This window comes from Triplophysa dalaica, chromosome 8 (assembly GCF_015846415.1).
Source record: "Triplophysa dalaica isolate WHDGS20190420 chromosome 8, ASM1584641v1, whole genome shotgun sequence".
NCBI classification, from domain to species: Eukaryota; Metazoa; Chordata; class Actinopteri; order Cypriniformes; family Nemacheilidae; genus Triplophysa; species Triplophysa dalaica.
In genome coordinates this window covers 492,727-509,898 of record NC_079549.1, presented here as the reverse complement: position 1 = coordinate 509,898, position 17,172 = coordinate 492,727, and the positions used below count along the sequence as shown (strand labels likewise).

Below are 17,172 nucleotides of genomic sequence, written 5' to 3'. Positions count from 1 at the left end.
ATAAATGTAACTTTGACAAAAATGCATAAATCAATATTCCTATAAGCGTTCCAGATTAAGTATGAATATATTTTCCTACTTTTAGCTGCAAGTTTCCTTAGGTGCACAGTGGATGAAGGATTTAGATCGTTGGGTAAAAACCTTTCTTTACAAAATGGCAGCAATGTTCTAGACAGGGATGAACAGAATATTACAATTTGGTAACACAATATAGAAACGCAAACAAGTTTAAATGGAATTACAAATCAAACCTTTACCTTGGAAACTTCTCGCTTTCAATCAGAACAGTGTTCTGCTGTATGTTGTTAAAGGATGTGAAGGTTCCATCACTGAGGGGAAGAAGTTTAAGACCTTGGAGCTCTGCATACTTCTCATCACTCAGAACAAACTCAAGAAGACAGTATTTGTCATCTTTACTGAGGCTTTCAACATTACTTCTGCGAAGGACATCTCTAACCAAAGATGGAGTCACCCACTTTAAGGTACTGCTTTTAGGAAGGGTTTCTTGCACATCCTTCAAAACATGTGTTGGGGCAGAGATGAGTTTCTCTCCTTGTGCAATCAACAATCTCGACACTACACTTACTGTGTCACTGCATATACTGTTGACCGGAAAAACTGCCTGTGAGGCAGACACCCAGATGGTCTCATCATCAGCAAGATGAAAGATCTTATGATCAAACAGACGCTTCACAGTGTTTACTGCAACATCGTGCCATCTGTCATATTGTACAGTCTTAGTAAGGTCAGGCCAAAGATTGTACACAGAGGCAGCAGGCAAGACTGAGTTTCTGGATAACTGAATAGCATCCAGGATCATCATTAGATACACAAGAGGAAGAACATTCTTTCTTAGTAGCTCATTCCACACAGCAGCCTCATCGTTCTTCTGATCCTCCTCTTGCCACTTGATGTACCTCCGGTTGTCCGTCAGGCCAAAACAAGCATTCATGTGGACAGCAAGCCCAGTTTTGTTTGATTCGTTATTTGGAAGAGGCAGAAAGCAACTTAGTCTTCCATTGCTAAGTGATCTCTCCTCATCTAATCGAAATGCTACATCAACTTGGGGGTGAAAGCTCAGCTTGTTGGCCAGAAAGTCGATCTCGGGTCTATACCCTTGTTTCAGAAGACAGTGTGTCACAAGCCACTGGGATCTTGTTTCTCCCTTTGGAGACATGCGTGATACAGTTTTGAAGAAGGTTCTTCTGTCCAGAGAATCCTCTTTGATATCACACAGATCCATGTCATGTGGAGAATCTTGGTTAGTTGACAATGAAACTTTCAGCTTATTGAAGCAAATGCCTTTGGCGTCAATATGCAGCAAAGCAATGGACGACACATTTCTCAGAAAAAGAAGACTGATGTCTGCGTCAGCAATGAAACTGTCAAAAAGCTGTGTAACTTTCATTGAGTCATATAAAGTATCTGAGATCTCAGAAGCTTCATTACGCAGAGGGAACCGGAACAGTGTTCCTTTGAAGTACTGCTCCTCACTGATGACTTTGTCCCAGGAAGAGTTGTTGACTACACTAACAAGAGTTTGAAAGGGCTGAAACTGATCTTTCAGGTTCAAAAGACTCTCTTTGTCTTCTTCATCATTCAAGGACCACTGGTAGCCTTCTTGATCATCTCCAAACATCATCTTTTGAGGGTCAAAGATGGCTAGGTGTTTGGAACTGAATACACATGGCAAATCTGTAAATACAAATAGAATTATCCTTTTTTTAGTAGACGTGGATATCAGAAGACTTTCATATTTTACTTTTACATCATATGCTCTATCTATCGCATACAGCCAGGTGACTTACACACATGTACACTGCCTGGGCAGAGCATCGCCTTCTTGCGTCACAACAGAATAATTTACATGCTTATACGTTACAAGACCGGGACAATCAACTGATGATGTATTGCTGTAAGGGATGCTCATATTGACAGTTTATCTGTTAGCTGATAGTAAAAATTTTGACCGATTAATACTAATTATTAAAAGGTATGTTTATTTTGAATTAAATATATATTTTTTAATAATGATAATAATTTAATAATACGTGTTTAATAACTTTTAAATCAGACCGGTTTTCTGTATGATTAAAGAAAAATATGCTATGTATACATGTGTTAACTCACGGAGCTTGCAGACGCATGCCACTACGTGTAAATGCCGTCCGAAACGTTTTCAAGACATATTAAAATCTGATCACGCAAGTCGCTTGACGAAACTATACTACACTATACTATACTATACTATACTATACTATACTATACAATTCATCTGATTGTTGAGGCCACATTTGTCAGGGCTTTACTCCTCCAACGGAGTGTGTCACTGGCAGCCTTGCTAAGTTTGTTGTTTTAAATGTAGACATGCAACAATTTCGCTCACAATGAGCTGTGACATTCTCTGTCTTTCCCGCGTGTCTAAGATACACATCAGCAAAATGAAGCTCAGCAAAGCTAATAACGGAGCTACTGCAAAGTAATTTTGGTGCTAGCCATCAATTTATCCTTCACATAAACTTATCTCATGGATTCTTAACATTGGCCACAATTGCGCTTTGGAAAGTGAAGAAAACGGCGCAATCCTTCTTTTAGACGTGAAGTAAAAATACGAATGTGAAATATGAATAAGTAATATTCACAGTAATATTAACAATCACAGGCCCATTCAGGTTCTGTGATTGGTTTCCAGTTCCTGATTGCATCGCTACCGGCGGCCAGTTTGTATCCTCTGACACTTGCTTCACCTCACATTTGTTCTTGGTCTTTATATTAGTGTATTTTACTATCGTTACCTATCATTGTCGTTGCCAAATTATTTATAACTTTATATTCTAAACCTATATTAATTGAAACGTAATGCCACTAGCATAGTATTAGCGTGTTTGCTTGCCTTCTGTTTACATTGTGGAATATCATCTCCCCCTATTTGTCTTGTGTGCTAACTGTTTCTCTTTTTAAGCGTATATACTAAGACTCATCAAGCAACCTTGCTAAGTTAGGATTGCACTTCATACCCGGTGAGTTATGGCTTCTATTCCTATTGTTGTTACTTGCACCTCATGTCATATGTTTAGCTTAGCCTTCTCTGTCAGCGGCGAGGGTTTTACATGTGATAAATGCAAGGAAGTAGTTAGGCTGACGGAGAAGATCTTAGAATTAGAGTCTCGCATCCAATCTATATTTGAGGATAGTAAGAGTGTTAGGACTGTAGAAAACACTTCGGATGCGAGCAATGTTAGCGCACACAGCTCGGTTCCGGTTGAAAATTTCCGGGGAAACTTTGTGACCATGAGACAGCATAGTCGCAAGACAAAACATCACTCAACCGTTCCGATTATAGTCTCTAACAGGTTTGCCCCGCTCAGTGACGCACCGACTGAGAAACCTGCTGAAAGTGCCCTAGTGATCGGTGATTCTATTGTCCGGAACGTTAACATAGAGGCACCAGCCACCATAGTCAAATGTTTACCGGGAGCCAGAGCGCCTGACAGAGCCTTAAACACGAGCCTCATCTAAAAGGTAGAGGGGAAGGTGTCGCTGCACTTCACAATAATTCTATTATCACCTCTCAGAAGTCTAATTTTAAATACAATTATTTTGAAGTCATGGTACTGGGAGGCAGACACACTCTGTCAGTTTAAATCTAGACTAAAGACGCATCTCTTTAATCTTGCATACACTACACCTCCATAATATTAATCCTCAGAGGATGTAGGCTGCATTATTTAGATCAACCGGAACCAGGAACACATCCAACAACAACTGATGTACTTGCTGCATCAAAGAGTGCAGAACAGTACTCCTCTCTCAGCCAGTCTTGTCTTTTTATTCCAAGGTTACCGCAGGATGCAGTTCATGGCCAGACCTGATGGCAGAGCTGAGAATGGGAAGCGATGACCTGACAAGAGCTGAGATGATAGAGCTGGATAAAGGACGCTGTAACTTGACACGATTTTTCTACAACACTTCAAATGCTATTAGATTGCTAAATCTATAATTTACCTTATTCGTACGTTTTTTTATTTTTTAGTCTTGTTGTGCAAGCACTGTTGAGCTTGTGCAGAGGCAGCAGTTTTTGCCAGAGGGGAACTGGAATACCCTGGTTGGGCCTGGGTTCTCCTGAGGTTTTTTTCTTGATTGGAGTTTTGGGTTCCTCACCACCGTTTCCATATTGTTTTGCACTATTTGCCTGGCCGGGGGGGCTGCTTTAGAGTTTAGAAGTTAGAGATAATTAATATTGCATATAAGAATTTATAGTCCGTTTAATATTTGACATTTGTTTCTCTCTCCCAGTGTGGTTTTAATCCTGGCTGGAAAGCAAATGAAACGCACTTCCCAAGGCATTATCTCTGCATTCCTGTAAACATGTTACTTTATTTAATAAAAACTCCAAGCTTTGGATTGAGGAAGGCATGCTATTTATATCCTATGAAAAAAAAAATCTGATGGAAATAAACTTTCAGTTCTTCGGTGTTTTCGTTTTGTCATCATTTGTTAATTATTTAAGTTATTTTTCATATAAAAATAAATTGAGGAAAAAAAGTTTTTATTTTTAAAGTGTAACAGACCCTCATCAACTGTAGCTGTGTCTCATTTCGAAGTCTGCGTCCTCCGGATTTTGCATGCAAAGGCGTATGCGGCAGACAAATGCGACCTCTGCGGACCGCCTTCGAAATGAGATGCAGCATGTATCTTTATCTTATTCCAATTTATTATCAAAATGTCATCAGTTAACAGTTAATGTTCGGATAACGACTGTCGGTTCTCGGTTAGGGAAATGAACTGAAATGAGCATCCCTAGTTGCTATTGCTCAGTGGGTAGAGAATTGTGCTAGTAATGCAAACGTTGTGGGTTCGATGAAAGACGTGTATAGACTAAATGCACAGTAAGTCGCTTTGAATTGAAACGTCTAAATAAAATGATTGCTAAATGCATCAATGTAAATGTACGAGTGGTTTACTGAAAAATCAGGAATGTAACATTTTGTCCCATTGAGGAAACATGCTCAGGATTTCTTATCAGGCACTGAATAAAATACCCAAGAAAATCTACTCATGAAATTGATTGATTTTTGTTTCTAAATGGAGGTAGAATCTGGTACAGCAACTGTTTTGTGAACAGCTGGAGAGTCTTTTTATTTGTCAGTCTGTTCCTGTAATATATGTCACCTGTAATGTGATAAACAGAGTTGAAGCCAATCCCAAATCTCCCAACTTTTGTTGGATCCTCTTGCTTGATGCTTCGGCCGACTCTCTGAATCCCCTTCCAGTCTTCATCAGTGAAGGCTGCGTCATTGAAGGCATAGAGAGCAGGACCTGTCAAAACATGAGATATGAGAGGACTTTTAAAGAGGGTAACTCACAATATTAACCAGTTAGTAGGGTTGTCACTAGGGATGAGCGAGTTCAGGATAATCTGTATCTGTTAACCATATGAATTATCTGTATCTGTACTCGGACTGGGCAGGGCCTAATTCGGAAGTGGGCGGGATTTAACCTGGAAGTAGGTTGGGTTGTCTTGAGATGGGCGGGGCTTTAACCGGTATGTTATTTTAAGCATGTAATTGATATGGGTTGATCAGAAATTGTTATATTTATTGCTGATTAGAAAACTATTTACATGACAGCATCAGCATTGAGCTTCAGATCAATGGTTTTGATCACGATAACAAACAAACTATATACAGAACAAGTTTTGCAACAATGAATACAACACATGCAATTGCAATTATGAAGTAAAATGTAATGAACAAGAGTTTTCGTCTCAACATAACTTTCTTTTTTTTTCACACCAGGTATGTGTGTGTGTGTGTGTGTGTGTGTGTGTAGCTACTTAATTTGTAATATAGTTTTATACCACTACTTCCTTATTTTTTTTTAAGAAATACAGCAAGAAAGTGTCATACACGAAGTGCGTGAAGTAAAAAAAAAACAGCTGACGGTTTAAAAAAGAAAAACTCCGACAGGCAGAGACGCAACGCAAGTCGCATTCTGCCAAGCACCACGTCTGAACAAACCCCATGTTTATCAAAACTCTACTGGATAATAAGTAAGCACTAACCGCAGTAAAAAACAATCCTGAAGCTGAAGAGACCTAAACGTTAACGGAAAAGACGCGCAAACCTGAGTGACTGAGAGAGAGAGAGAGAGAGAGAGAGAGAGCTGCGGACACAGTCAGCAACACAATACATCTGTATGTGTGTAGGGGAGGGGCACTATGACTAGCCTATCACAGAACGCAGACACAGTCAGCTACCCAATGAGGATTTTTATTCAGTCCGAGCACAGATATTGACTCGTATTACTCGTATGATACTCGTACTCTGCAAAAGTGCTTTATCCGTACCGGATACTCGTTTCAGCCGAGTATCCGGCTCAACTCTAGTCACCATACCATAAGCATATCTTACGATACTGTACAAGCTGAAGCGTCCCGATACCAAGTACTATCACAATTAGGTCTGTCAACTTCAATGCGTTAAAGCATGCAATTACTTATTTCAGATTAAAGCATTAATGTATATTACTCATTTAACGCAGCATCCATTTATTTTGTCATCCTTTGTCTAGCGTTACATTTTATAATCCCGCTCTAATCATGTAAAGGCCTAAAACCATTCAATCGTGATTTGACACAGTACAGATTGGGGGCTTCTAGCTGCATGAGGGACGATCGGTCTAGTCTGGTATACACAGTCACGGGGTAAAGATGACTGGGGTAAACACGGGGTAAACAGATTTCAACGTGTGAAATAAAATCCTAAATGAATGTAGAGGTGTGAAAGTGGGAAAGGGCGTCAGATCTGCGTGGAGGGTCAACTCTTAAACAGGGCGAGTCAGCGTTTTGTCACAGGTTACTTGAGGACAATATATCATCACACCATAGATGGGTTTGAAGACTTTAATGAAACAATCCACTACTGGAATAAAGGCAGTCCACATGAATAACTCCAGATAAATCCACCACAAACAAAAAAGGGGTTCCAAATCCCTGTAAAGACAGGTCACAGACTGATACAAAAACTTAAAGTAAACTGGATGATGTTCCAGAGAACAACATAAACCCTGACATATACCAAAGACGTTACAATACTTGACAAGGAACTGCACTAAGGGGAGAACTTAAATAGAACAGATAACAAGGACTACACAAGTGCTGGGGATAAACTAGATAATGGGGTGCAGGTGCAAAAGTCAATGAGAACAAAACACAGGAAGACACACTTCCCTAAGGCATTAGACATTCACCAACAGCTGCTTTTAAATCCAGATTAAAAACAAACTTGTTTAGCTGTGCATTCACAACCTGAGCACTGTTCTGGTTTACATCAAATGCACTTCTATTTTTATTTTGTTCATATTCTCTTTATATATATACACTCACATTTATTATCAATTTTATTGCTGTTTTATTGTTTCTTAAAATCTAAAGTTGTATTTGTGATCTTAGCGCAAACAATCATTTGGATTTTAAAGATACGTCTAATTTCTCTTTGTCAATCATTTTATGTAAAGCACTTTGACTTGCCCATGTGTATGAAATGTTCTATATAAATAAATTTGCCTTACCTTAGAGGAGCAGCGTTCTATAACCTGCTGATGTGAATCCTGTCACTTATGTTAATCAACAAACAAAAGAATAGAGCAATTGGTTCTGTAACTTCAATTCTGTATTAAAGGAGTAATTAACTAATATCACAATTTTAACCCAAGTTTTGTGTTATATAAGAGGGAATAATATTCACGTGAGCATCATGTAAGTGTCAGAACTGAAAATGCCCTTGTTCCCTTTCTGTCGGTCTCTCGACGTTGTGTCGAGAACGACAGATGGGGGTTCGCCCTTGAGAACCAATCAACTCTGACTACTAAAGAAAAGGCCAATGAAATTTGGCGAATGCAATTTGCATGCCGGGCTCCGCCCCCGGAAATCCGGTATAAAAGGAGGCCGGCGTGCAGCATTCACTTACCTTTTGTTCTTCAGAGCCATCGCTCATGAGTACAACTCAGGATTCAATCCTCTACAACTACACGCTGGTGCTACGACGTGTTACAGCGGATCGTCCCTTCCTGCAGCGACCTTCCCCTGGGCGTCTCGGCGGTTCCGGAGGTGTTCGAGATTTTTTCTAAAAGTCCTTTTCAGGACTGACTGAGCATTCTCCAGCGCGGCATGTCCCGCTGTTCTCTTGGGTGCGGCACCCTCATCGAGGAGGGGGATGGACACGATCGCTGCATTAGGTGTCTGGGCGTCCAGCACACTGAAGCAGCGTTCGTTGACACATCTGCCTGCACTGCGGGCAGATTGTCATTCAGAAGTTGCGGTCACGGGTGGCTGTCTTCCTACGGGAACCAGCCACCATTTCGTCTGCTACCCGGGCTGTGACATCTGTGGCTACGGCCCCGATGACCACCCACGTTAGCAGCGTTAGTGATATGGGGAACTCTGCGAACGTAAACCCGCCAGCCAAGTGCTCACGGGCCGATCGCACCCCGATTCGCTCTTCTGAACGTTCCCCAACCGGCGGTGGCATACCGTCCGGATCCTCACGCACACACTCGGAAACGATGTGTAACGTAGATGAGATGTCGCTCGCAGCATCGGAGGGAGACTGGCATCCGACTCTGCCGAATCCAAACTCCACCCCCAGCGGTCGAGTTCAGGAGGAAGCAGAAGTGATGTCATCCGTGCTAACCCGGGGATACGTGGTTCCCGAGGTCGGTGCGCGGTGCAAACCGCGCCCACCCCGGGTGCCATGTTTTTCCCGGAGGTGCATGAGGAGCTGTGTAAAACTTGGAACGCTCCACTCACGGACCGTTCCAGTGAAACCAGCTCTGGCTCCCTTACTTCCCTCGATGGTGAGGCAGGCAAGGACTGCGTCGAGATCCCCCGGGTGGAACGTCCGCCCGCGGTGCACCTGTGCCGCGGACGGCTACCGCCTGGGGGGGATCGACCACTCCTACCGTCCAAAGCACGTAAGACTTCGGCATCACTGGTGTCGAAAGCTTGCGATGTTGCGGGCCAGGCTGCCTCCTCTCTCTATGCCTTGGCCATCCTGCAGGTCCGCCAGGCCAGGGCGTTGAGAGGGCTCCACGAGGGTAAGGCCGACCCGGGTATAATGCAGGATCTCCGTGCCACCGCTGACAGCGCTCTACGGGCGACTAAGGCGGCGGCACGGGCCCTGGGTCGGACGATGTCCACGGTAGTGGTCCAGGAGAGACACCCCCGGCTATACCTTGTGCAGAAGAGTGACAGCAAGGAAGTCCGCTTTCTTGATGCACTCATCTCGCAGGGTGGGTTGTTGGTAACACCGTCGAGGACTGCGCTCAGCAGTTTTTTGACGGCGAAGCAGACAGTGGCAATTAACCACATTTTTTTCACGCCGCGACTCGGCCGCCTACAGGCCTCCGAGATCTCACGTGACGTCTGCTTCCCTGCAACCCAGGACCCTTTCGACATCGGCTCCGGTTCCTGTGCCCCCACAGGCGGCACCCCGGAAGCAGAGGTCGAGGGGGAAACCTCCACCCCGTCAGCAACCTCCTCGCGAGAAGGGACACTGACGGGAAGACCCCAGGGAGAACAACATCGGGCCCGAACCTTCACAGCCACGGCTCTGATCGGTCGGTACGGGACGACTCCTGCCTCGTCACCAAAGCCGGGCCCTTGTTAGGGCTTGGCGCCCACTTACTCACTGAGTTTTCTGTTCTCCCCGGGTTTACTTGCAGCCGATCGCACACTCCACTGGACTGTGCTCGGCGAACCGACCTCACACCCTGGCGAGGCGTGAGGTCGTACACATACGACAGCCGTCACCACTCTCAAACCGACAGTGCGTGCCGTTGTCCCGCCAGGCAGGTAAGTAGGCAGAGCAAACCTTCCCTCCGGGGACTCCCCACGACATGGTTAGCTCCGCCAGCCGACGAACCACCCCCCGTGGGAATGATGAAGCAGACCGTCCCCTTGGTCACCCTGTCACAGTCCCTGGGAGCTCGAGAGCTGCCCACACTGTCTCGCTGGCTATGGGGGCGGTCCGTCTTGGTTGCTCGATCCAGTTCGCCAGAGACTCACCCAAGTTTCGGGGCATCATCTCTCCCTCTGTCAGAGGCAGGGACGCATCCGTACTTCGGGTAGAGGTCACCACCCTTCTGGCAAAACAGGCATCGAGTTCGTCCCTCAAAACCAAGATGTTCAGTGGGTCACCACCCGCACTTCATCGTTCCCAAGAAAGACGGCGGGTTGCCCCCAAAGGCTGCGTACCCTGAACAGAGCACCTTCACAAGCTGCCATTCAGGGTGCTCACACAGAGGCGCGTCCTGACATCTATGAGGTGTCAGGATTGGTTCGTGGCAATCGACCTGAAGGACGCTTACTTTCATGTCTCGATCCTCCTCGACACCGGCCGTTCCCACGGTTCGCGTGCGAGAGGCGGGCATATCAGTACAGAGTCCTCCCTTTCGGTCTGTCCCTGACCGCCCTTTCTCCCTGAGAGGAGGAAGGCGAGCGGGTACTAAACTATCTCAGCGACTGGCCTATCTTGGCACACTCGCGAGATCTGTTATGTACACAAAGGGACCTGGTGCTCCGGCACCTAGGTCGATTGGGACTCCAGGTCAACCAAGAGAGGGGCAAGCTCTCCCCAGTGCAGAGCATCCTCTTTCTCGGTATGGAACTCAACTCTGTCACCATGTCGGCACACCTGTCCGCAGTTGTGCCCAACCAGTGTTGAACTGTCTGAAATGAACATTTTAGGCAGACAGCGGTCCCCCTGAAACAATTCAGAGGCTCCTGGGACACATGGCGTCCTCGCGGGTTAATACCCCTCGAGTTGATGCACATGACACCGCTCCAACACTGGTTTCAGAGTCGAGTTCCGAGGAGAGCGTGGCACACCGGAAGCAGGCGCATGGTGATGCCGCCCTGCTGCCGACGCACCATAACCCCTAGTCTTTATGACATTTTCGACGGACTCAGGTCCCTCTGAGCAGGTTATGAGGCAGGTCGTGGTGACGACTGAAGTCTCCCTGCAGGGGTGCGGTGTAGTGTGCAACGGGCACGCAGGTGGGGTGTTGGACGAACCCCCGCCTGCGCTGGCATATCAATTGCCAAGAGTTGTGGGCTATGCTACTTGCACTGAGCAGGCTACGGCCTCTCGTGCGAGACATGCACGTGCTGTTCCGAGGACAGCACTATAGCTGTAGCGAATACAGATCGTCAGGGTGGCGTTCGCACACAGCAGCTAAACACAACTTGCTCGACGCCTCCTCCGGTGGAGTCAACAGGTGACTCGTTCCCTGCAGGCCACACACCCCGGGCAGACTGAACTAGACAGCCGACGTGCTTTCTCGCCAGTTTATGCCTCGTGGATAGTGGCGACTCCACCCCCGTGCAGTCCAGCTCATTTGGAGGCTGTTCGGGTAGGCCCAGGTAAAACCTGTTCACCTCCCGTAACACCACCATTTGCCCGCTTGATAGTCCCTGCCCTCGGCACGGATATCCTTGCGCACAGCTGGCCGCGGGATGGGCGGAAGCACACCTTCCCCCCCCAGGAGCCTTCTTGTACAGACTCTGTGCAAGGTCAGGGAGCAGGAGCACCAAGTGTTATTGGTTACACCACACCGGTCTAACCGCACTTGGCCTCAGAGCCGATGCTCTGGACAGCGACTCCCCCTGAACCATTCCCCTGACAGAGGACCTGCTCTCTCAGGGGAAGGACACGTTCTGGCATCCCAGATCAGACCTCTGGAACACCCATGTCTGGTCTCTAGACGGGACGAGAAGATCCTAAGATGGCTACTCCCCCTATACGGCTGAGACCATCACCCAGGCTAGGGCCCCATCTACTAGGCGGTTACACGCCTCTAGACGGTGCCTCTTCTCGTCCTGGTGTCTTTCTCAACGAGAAAGACCCACTGAGGTGCTTGATCAGGATTGTGTTCCCCTTCTCACGAGACTGGAGACTAACATCTCCCTTCCACACTGAAAGTGTATGTAGTCGCTATTGCCACTCATCACGACTCAGTCGGTGGAAAGTTTCTAGGGCAACACGACCTGGTCACCAGGTTCCTAAGCAGCGAGAGGGCGGAATCCGCCTCATCTCCGCTCCATACCCTCTTGGGACCCTAAGTGGTCCTGGGGAGCCTCAGGGCCCCCCAAAGAGCCCCTCGGAGGTTCCGATCTTCCTCATAGAGTAAGATGGCCCTCCTGACGGCGCTCACTTCCTTCAAGAGGGTAGGGGACCACCGAGCATCCTCCGTGTCCCTGGATTGCCTTAAACTCGGCCCTGGAAACTCTCACGTTATCTTGAGACCCAGGCCCGGATGCGTGCCCAAGAAGTTCCCACTACTCCCTCCGGGGCCAAGTGGTGAACTTGCAGGCGCTCCCCATAGGGGAGGAAGACCCAACCCGACTAGTGTTGTGTCCAGTACGTACTGTACCGCACGCAGAGCTCTGAAGCTCTGACCAGCTCCGTGTCTGTTGGAGGACAGCAGAAGGGGAAGGCTGTCTCCAAACAGAGGCTGGCGCACTGGGTCGTGGACGCCGTTACGACGGCATTCCGATCTCAGAATCTCCCATGCCCATTGGCAGTGAGGGCTCACTCCACACGGAGTTTAGCCACCTCCTGGACACTGGTAGAAGCGCCTCTCTAGCAGACATCTGTAGAGCTGCGGGTTGGGCTATGCCCAAACACCTTCGCAAGGGTTAACAACCTTCGCGTAAACCCGGTGTCAGCCCACGTCCTGCGTGGCGACATGTAGGACTGGCATCCGGGGGGGCGTATGCCTGCGAAAGCACCTTTCCACCCTCTAACAGGTTGGGTCAGTGTGCTATTTACCTTTTCTTCTTACCCGAACACATCGCTAAGAAACTGGTACCTCACCAGCCTCCCTTCTTACCCAGACACTGGTTAAGAATAGGCATTCCATCCATCACCAAACAAGCACCCCCTGGGGGCTGGCTGGGCAGAGCAGCCTTCCCCCTTAGGCCGGGATACCATGTGAGCTATCACAGATAGCTCTAACCGGACCTAGTGCTACCGGACGTCTGTAACACCCCCTCCGTGGGCTGTTCCGTCTGATGTATCCTCATGAGAATGGTTCCCACTCCTGGTAACCCATGAGCTTCCCCAGGTGGGCCTCCACCTCGCGGTTAACTACTCAGTCCGCACGTTCCATGCGTTCTCCTCCAAGGACGAGACCATACCTATATCCACCATATTCCTCCCCACGGGTAGGAGGTGGCCTCTGTAGCGCTTCCCTGATTAAGAGTCGCGCTTACCCGGTGTAAACTGATCTGGACGGCCTCTCGCCTATAGAGAGCTAAGGCCCCGTCCGTGAAAGTTACCGGTCAGGGCTGTACCCATCTTTCTCCAAGAAAGCTCTGGAACCCCCCGACCACCACACTGGAAGGTTACAGTCTCACGAAAGCTTCGAGATGACACGCCCAGGCTTGTTACCGTCGCTTCGCTAGAGATTGTGACACGATACAGCGTTGTGGCGTTTTCCATAGGCAACCCCATCTGTCGTTCTCGACACAACGTCGAGAGACCGACAGAAAGGGAACGTCTTGGTTACGTATGTAACCTCAGTTCCCTGATGGAGGGAACGAGACGTTGTGTCCCTTATGCCACGAACACGTATCGTATTCTGCTGCAGTTTGAGAGGTCTCAGGCTCTTCAGAACAAAGGTAAGTGAATGCTGCACGCCGGCCTCCTTTTATACCGGATTTCCGGGGGCGGAGCCCGGCATGCAAATTGCATTCGCCAAATTTCATTGGCCTTTTCTTTAGTAGTCAGAGTTGATTGGTTCTCAAGGGCGAACCCCCATCTGTCGTTCTCGACACAACGTCTCGTTCCCTCCATCAGGGAACTGAGGTTACATACGTAACCAAGACGATACTGAGATTACATCTGTTATTGACACCAGGCCCAACGAGCGGCAGGTTCTGGAAAACACCTATCTATGAACACACTGACACCACCTCCATAGAAAATTATCAATGACGACTTCTCTAGCCCTCTAGAACTGAAGAACCACAAGTGACACGGAACCAGACACAGCGAGCCAGCAATAAACAAACATGCCGTTAAAAAAGATATCTAAATATTGTGCCATCCCTGGTTGTGGAAGAATACAGTCGCTGCATAAACTTCATTCAGATGCCGACATCAGGAATATGGGATTAAAGTTTATTTTTAAAGACGTTCCAGCTCATCTGAGAAAAACATGGAGTTTTTGTTCATTTCAAGTAAGTCAAACCCCCGATGCTGCATGGGACATCTCATCATTAGCACCATTTCCGATACGTGATTTAGGAACGAGACGGTGGGACCATCTCTTGGGGAACGGTAAGACGAGACAAGGTGCGAATGGTCCGCAAGCCAGTGACTGACGGTTTAGCGCTCACAGTATCCTCACATCACCCTCTCTGCTCGTAGCAACTGCTGTCACGGAACGGGATGCATACGAGGTGGTGGATGAGTCCCGTTGCGCGACGTCTGAATCATGAACCGCCCGCGGTGACACAGAACGTATCCACAGTGGCTTCCACAGCGTGCTGGAAACCCAACACTTGAGGCAGCCACTCATCGATGAGTGTATTGCACCCATGAGGGTAGCGGGACATGCCACACTGGAGAAATTTTCTCTTTTAGAGAAAGAAAATCTAACACTTCTGGAAATGCTGTGACGCCCAGGGGAAGTTGTCGCAGGAAGGGCCGGTCCGCTGCATAACGTCATGAGAATCCAGCAGTAATTCGGCGTAGAGTTGAAGGCTTAAAGTCGATCATGTGTGAAGGCTGCGAAGAACAAATGCAGAATGCAGCACGCCGTCTTCCTTTATACCCGGATATACAGGGGTGGAGTCTGGCAAGCAAATTTAATTCTGCAATTTCATTGGCCTTTTTTAAAACAAGTCAAAGGGATTGGTTCTCAAGGGCGAACACCATCTGTCTGTTTGACACAACGTCGAGAGACCGACAGAAAGGTAACACCTGGTTACTGATCTTTACATAACTGTCTGACATATACAAGTACTCTGAATGCATGTTTTTGCCTATATCCGTTTTTATGTCTGTAAACTTCTCAGTTTAATTCATATTTATGAACAAGGCGTTAAGGTGATTTCTATTGCAGTTAGTGTGGTTTTGATTGGATAGGGCGTTACAGATTTCCAAAGCACATGTGTGACCCCTCTACATCTTATTTTGCATCCGGGGAGGGGAGCAGAAGCTCATTTGCATTTAAAGAGATTGTCATTTGCCTTCCTTATTAATTGGGCTTTAGTTTTAGGGGCGGGGTTAGGGGATGGGCTTCAGTATACATTTTTTCTGATCGTCATACGTTTTCTAGTTTAATAGTTATGAATTTGTGGGAGATCAGGTTGGCAGTACATATGTCAGATATCAGTGGCACATGGATATTTTGGTTTCTAAAAGATTGACATGTTATTTCATACCCTGATACTTTCTGAGCTCTTCACTCCACAGGCTCTGAGTCCCATAATGTCTCTCATCATGAACGAACACTACAGAAGAAGCTCCTGCGTCATCTGCATTCTGGATCAGCTCCTGAGATATTACACCACAATTATAACCATTAGATGTAGAAGAAAGATGCAAACCTCAAACAGACAACGAAAAAAACTGTGAAACAGCTGGAGATACTTTATCCTCAAACGTGTCATAGCATGTTTTCTACGAGTTATTACATTTACATTTATGCATTTGGCAGATGCTTCTATCCAAAGCGACTTACATCGCAACGTCCTATACAGTTGTACATAGGTGAATGTGCAATCCCCTGGGATCAAAGCCACAAATTACCACTGAGCTACAGGAAAGCTATTAAATGCAGTAGAAATCAAATAAAAGTGATTATTTCAATCCGATCGACATACCTTTAGTATTTGTCCCCCGTCCGGATACCTTCTTAAAATCTCTTTCAGATAATCAATAAATGGCGGCGATGTTGCACCAAATTTATTCCTATATTAAACAATGTGAGAGTTACCACAAAGTACACAAAACGCATACAAATTAAAAGGAAGGTTCTTGATGTATTAACAATGTGTTTATTTAATCCTACTGTTGGCATGTTAACAATTATCTGTAAATATATTGGACTAGCAGTCATTTTTTTCTTTTAATTTGTGTCTCATTGAAATATTACTTGTCAATATTTTTAGAGACACTTCATTTTAAATCAAATATTTATTGTGAGCTTTAAGTAAAATAATCAAAACATTCACTCACTTTTTTTTCTTCTTGAGCCTCGATTCTGAACTCATTGTTGTTCTTTACAGTCGGTGTACTAAAGAAACTGAGCAGAAACACTGTTAACTTCACGATATGAACCAGTTCAGATCTCACCAACTGATTGATTACATTAATTCATTTGGGTCTTTCGGATAGTTCGTTTCAATGAACCGGTTCAAAAGACCGAGTTAACAATTCGTTTTCGACCTGACGCTATGACGTCACTCACCGTGGCGCAACAGTCAGCGGAAAGTGTAGAAATCACTTCTGTCGGTTAACAAATCATCATCAGCACCGGAACGGATGTTAACGTAATGTACATACAGTCAGGCAGTTATAAAGTCCTAAACATATGTCCAATGTCTTTTATAGTATCACATATCTGATGTTTGTGGAAATATCTGACTGAAAGCTTTTTATTCGCTTTAGAAATGACACCCATGTGCAGTATCAGGGTCGGCCCTGGGCGGAATAGGCAAATTATTATTTTATTTTTATGAATATATTTTAATTTTTTTATTACCAATACTACTTAAATATTATGGATTAAAAAAAGCGATCGTCCGATAAAGACAAAACTACAACATTGCTTTCCCGAATCCCGATCCCCCCGGTCCGACTGAGTGACGCATCAATCTCCCCCGCCCCCGCCCTGCTGAAAAACAAAACAAACATCCGTTACCTGTGTGTGATTGTGAGTGACAGATGGCCGAATTCACTGACACTGATAAGTTGTCATTATGTCAAAAAGACCGAAGCCATCTGGTGCCCAGGGAAGAAAAAAAAGAAGAGAAGAGGAAGAAAAACGCGAAAAAGACAGAGGTAGGTAATGATTAGTTTATCTATGTTGCATTAAGTTAGTTCAACGATGCCTGTAAAGTTCGCTAATTTGAATTAGTTTATGACATAGTTAGTCGAACTT

General features: G+C 46.0%; 1 protein-coding gene across 2 annotated transcripts in view; it reads right to left on the bottom strand.

The window, feature by feature from the left end:
- si:dkeyp-118h9.7 (sacsin) overlaps positions 1-17,172 on the bottom strand; it is a 37,326-nt gene that overhangs the window by 11,262 nt on the left and 8,892 nt on the right. Inside the window, exons 1-7 of one of the 2 annotated variants that reach the window (XM_056754563.1) lie at positions 16,480-16,663; positions 16,248-16,314; positions 15,893-15,980; positions 15,452-15,563; positions 5,173-5,319; positions 258-1,695; positions 80-168 (exon numbers count right to left, since the gene is read on the bottom strand). In XM_056754563.1, the coding sequence (XP_056610541.1) occupies positions 80-168; positions 258-1,695; positions 5,173-5,319; positions 15,452-15,563; positions 15,893-15,980; positions 16,248-16,282 (1,909 nt within the window). In that variant the 5' untranslated portion in view covers positions 16,283-16,314; positions 16,480-16,663. Of the gene's footprint in view, positions 1-79; positions 169-257; positions 1,696-5,172; positions 5,320-15,451; positions 15,564-15,892; positions 15,981-16,247; positions 16,315-16,479; positions 16,664-17,172 lie in introns of those variants that run through there. The other variant, XM_056754562.1, reaches the window with a different exon arrangement.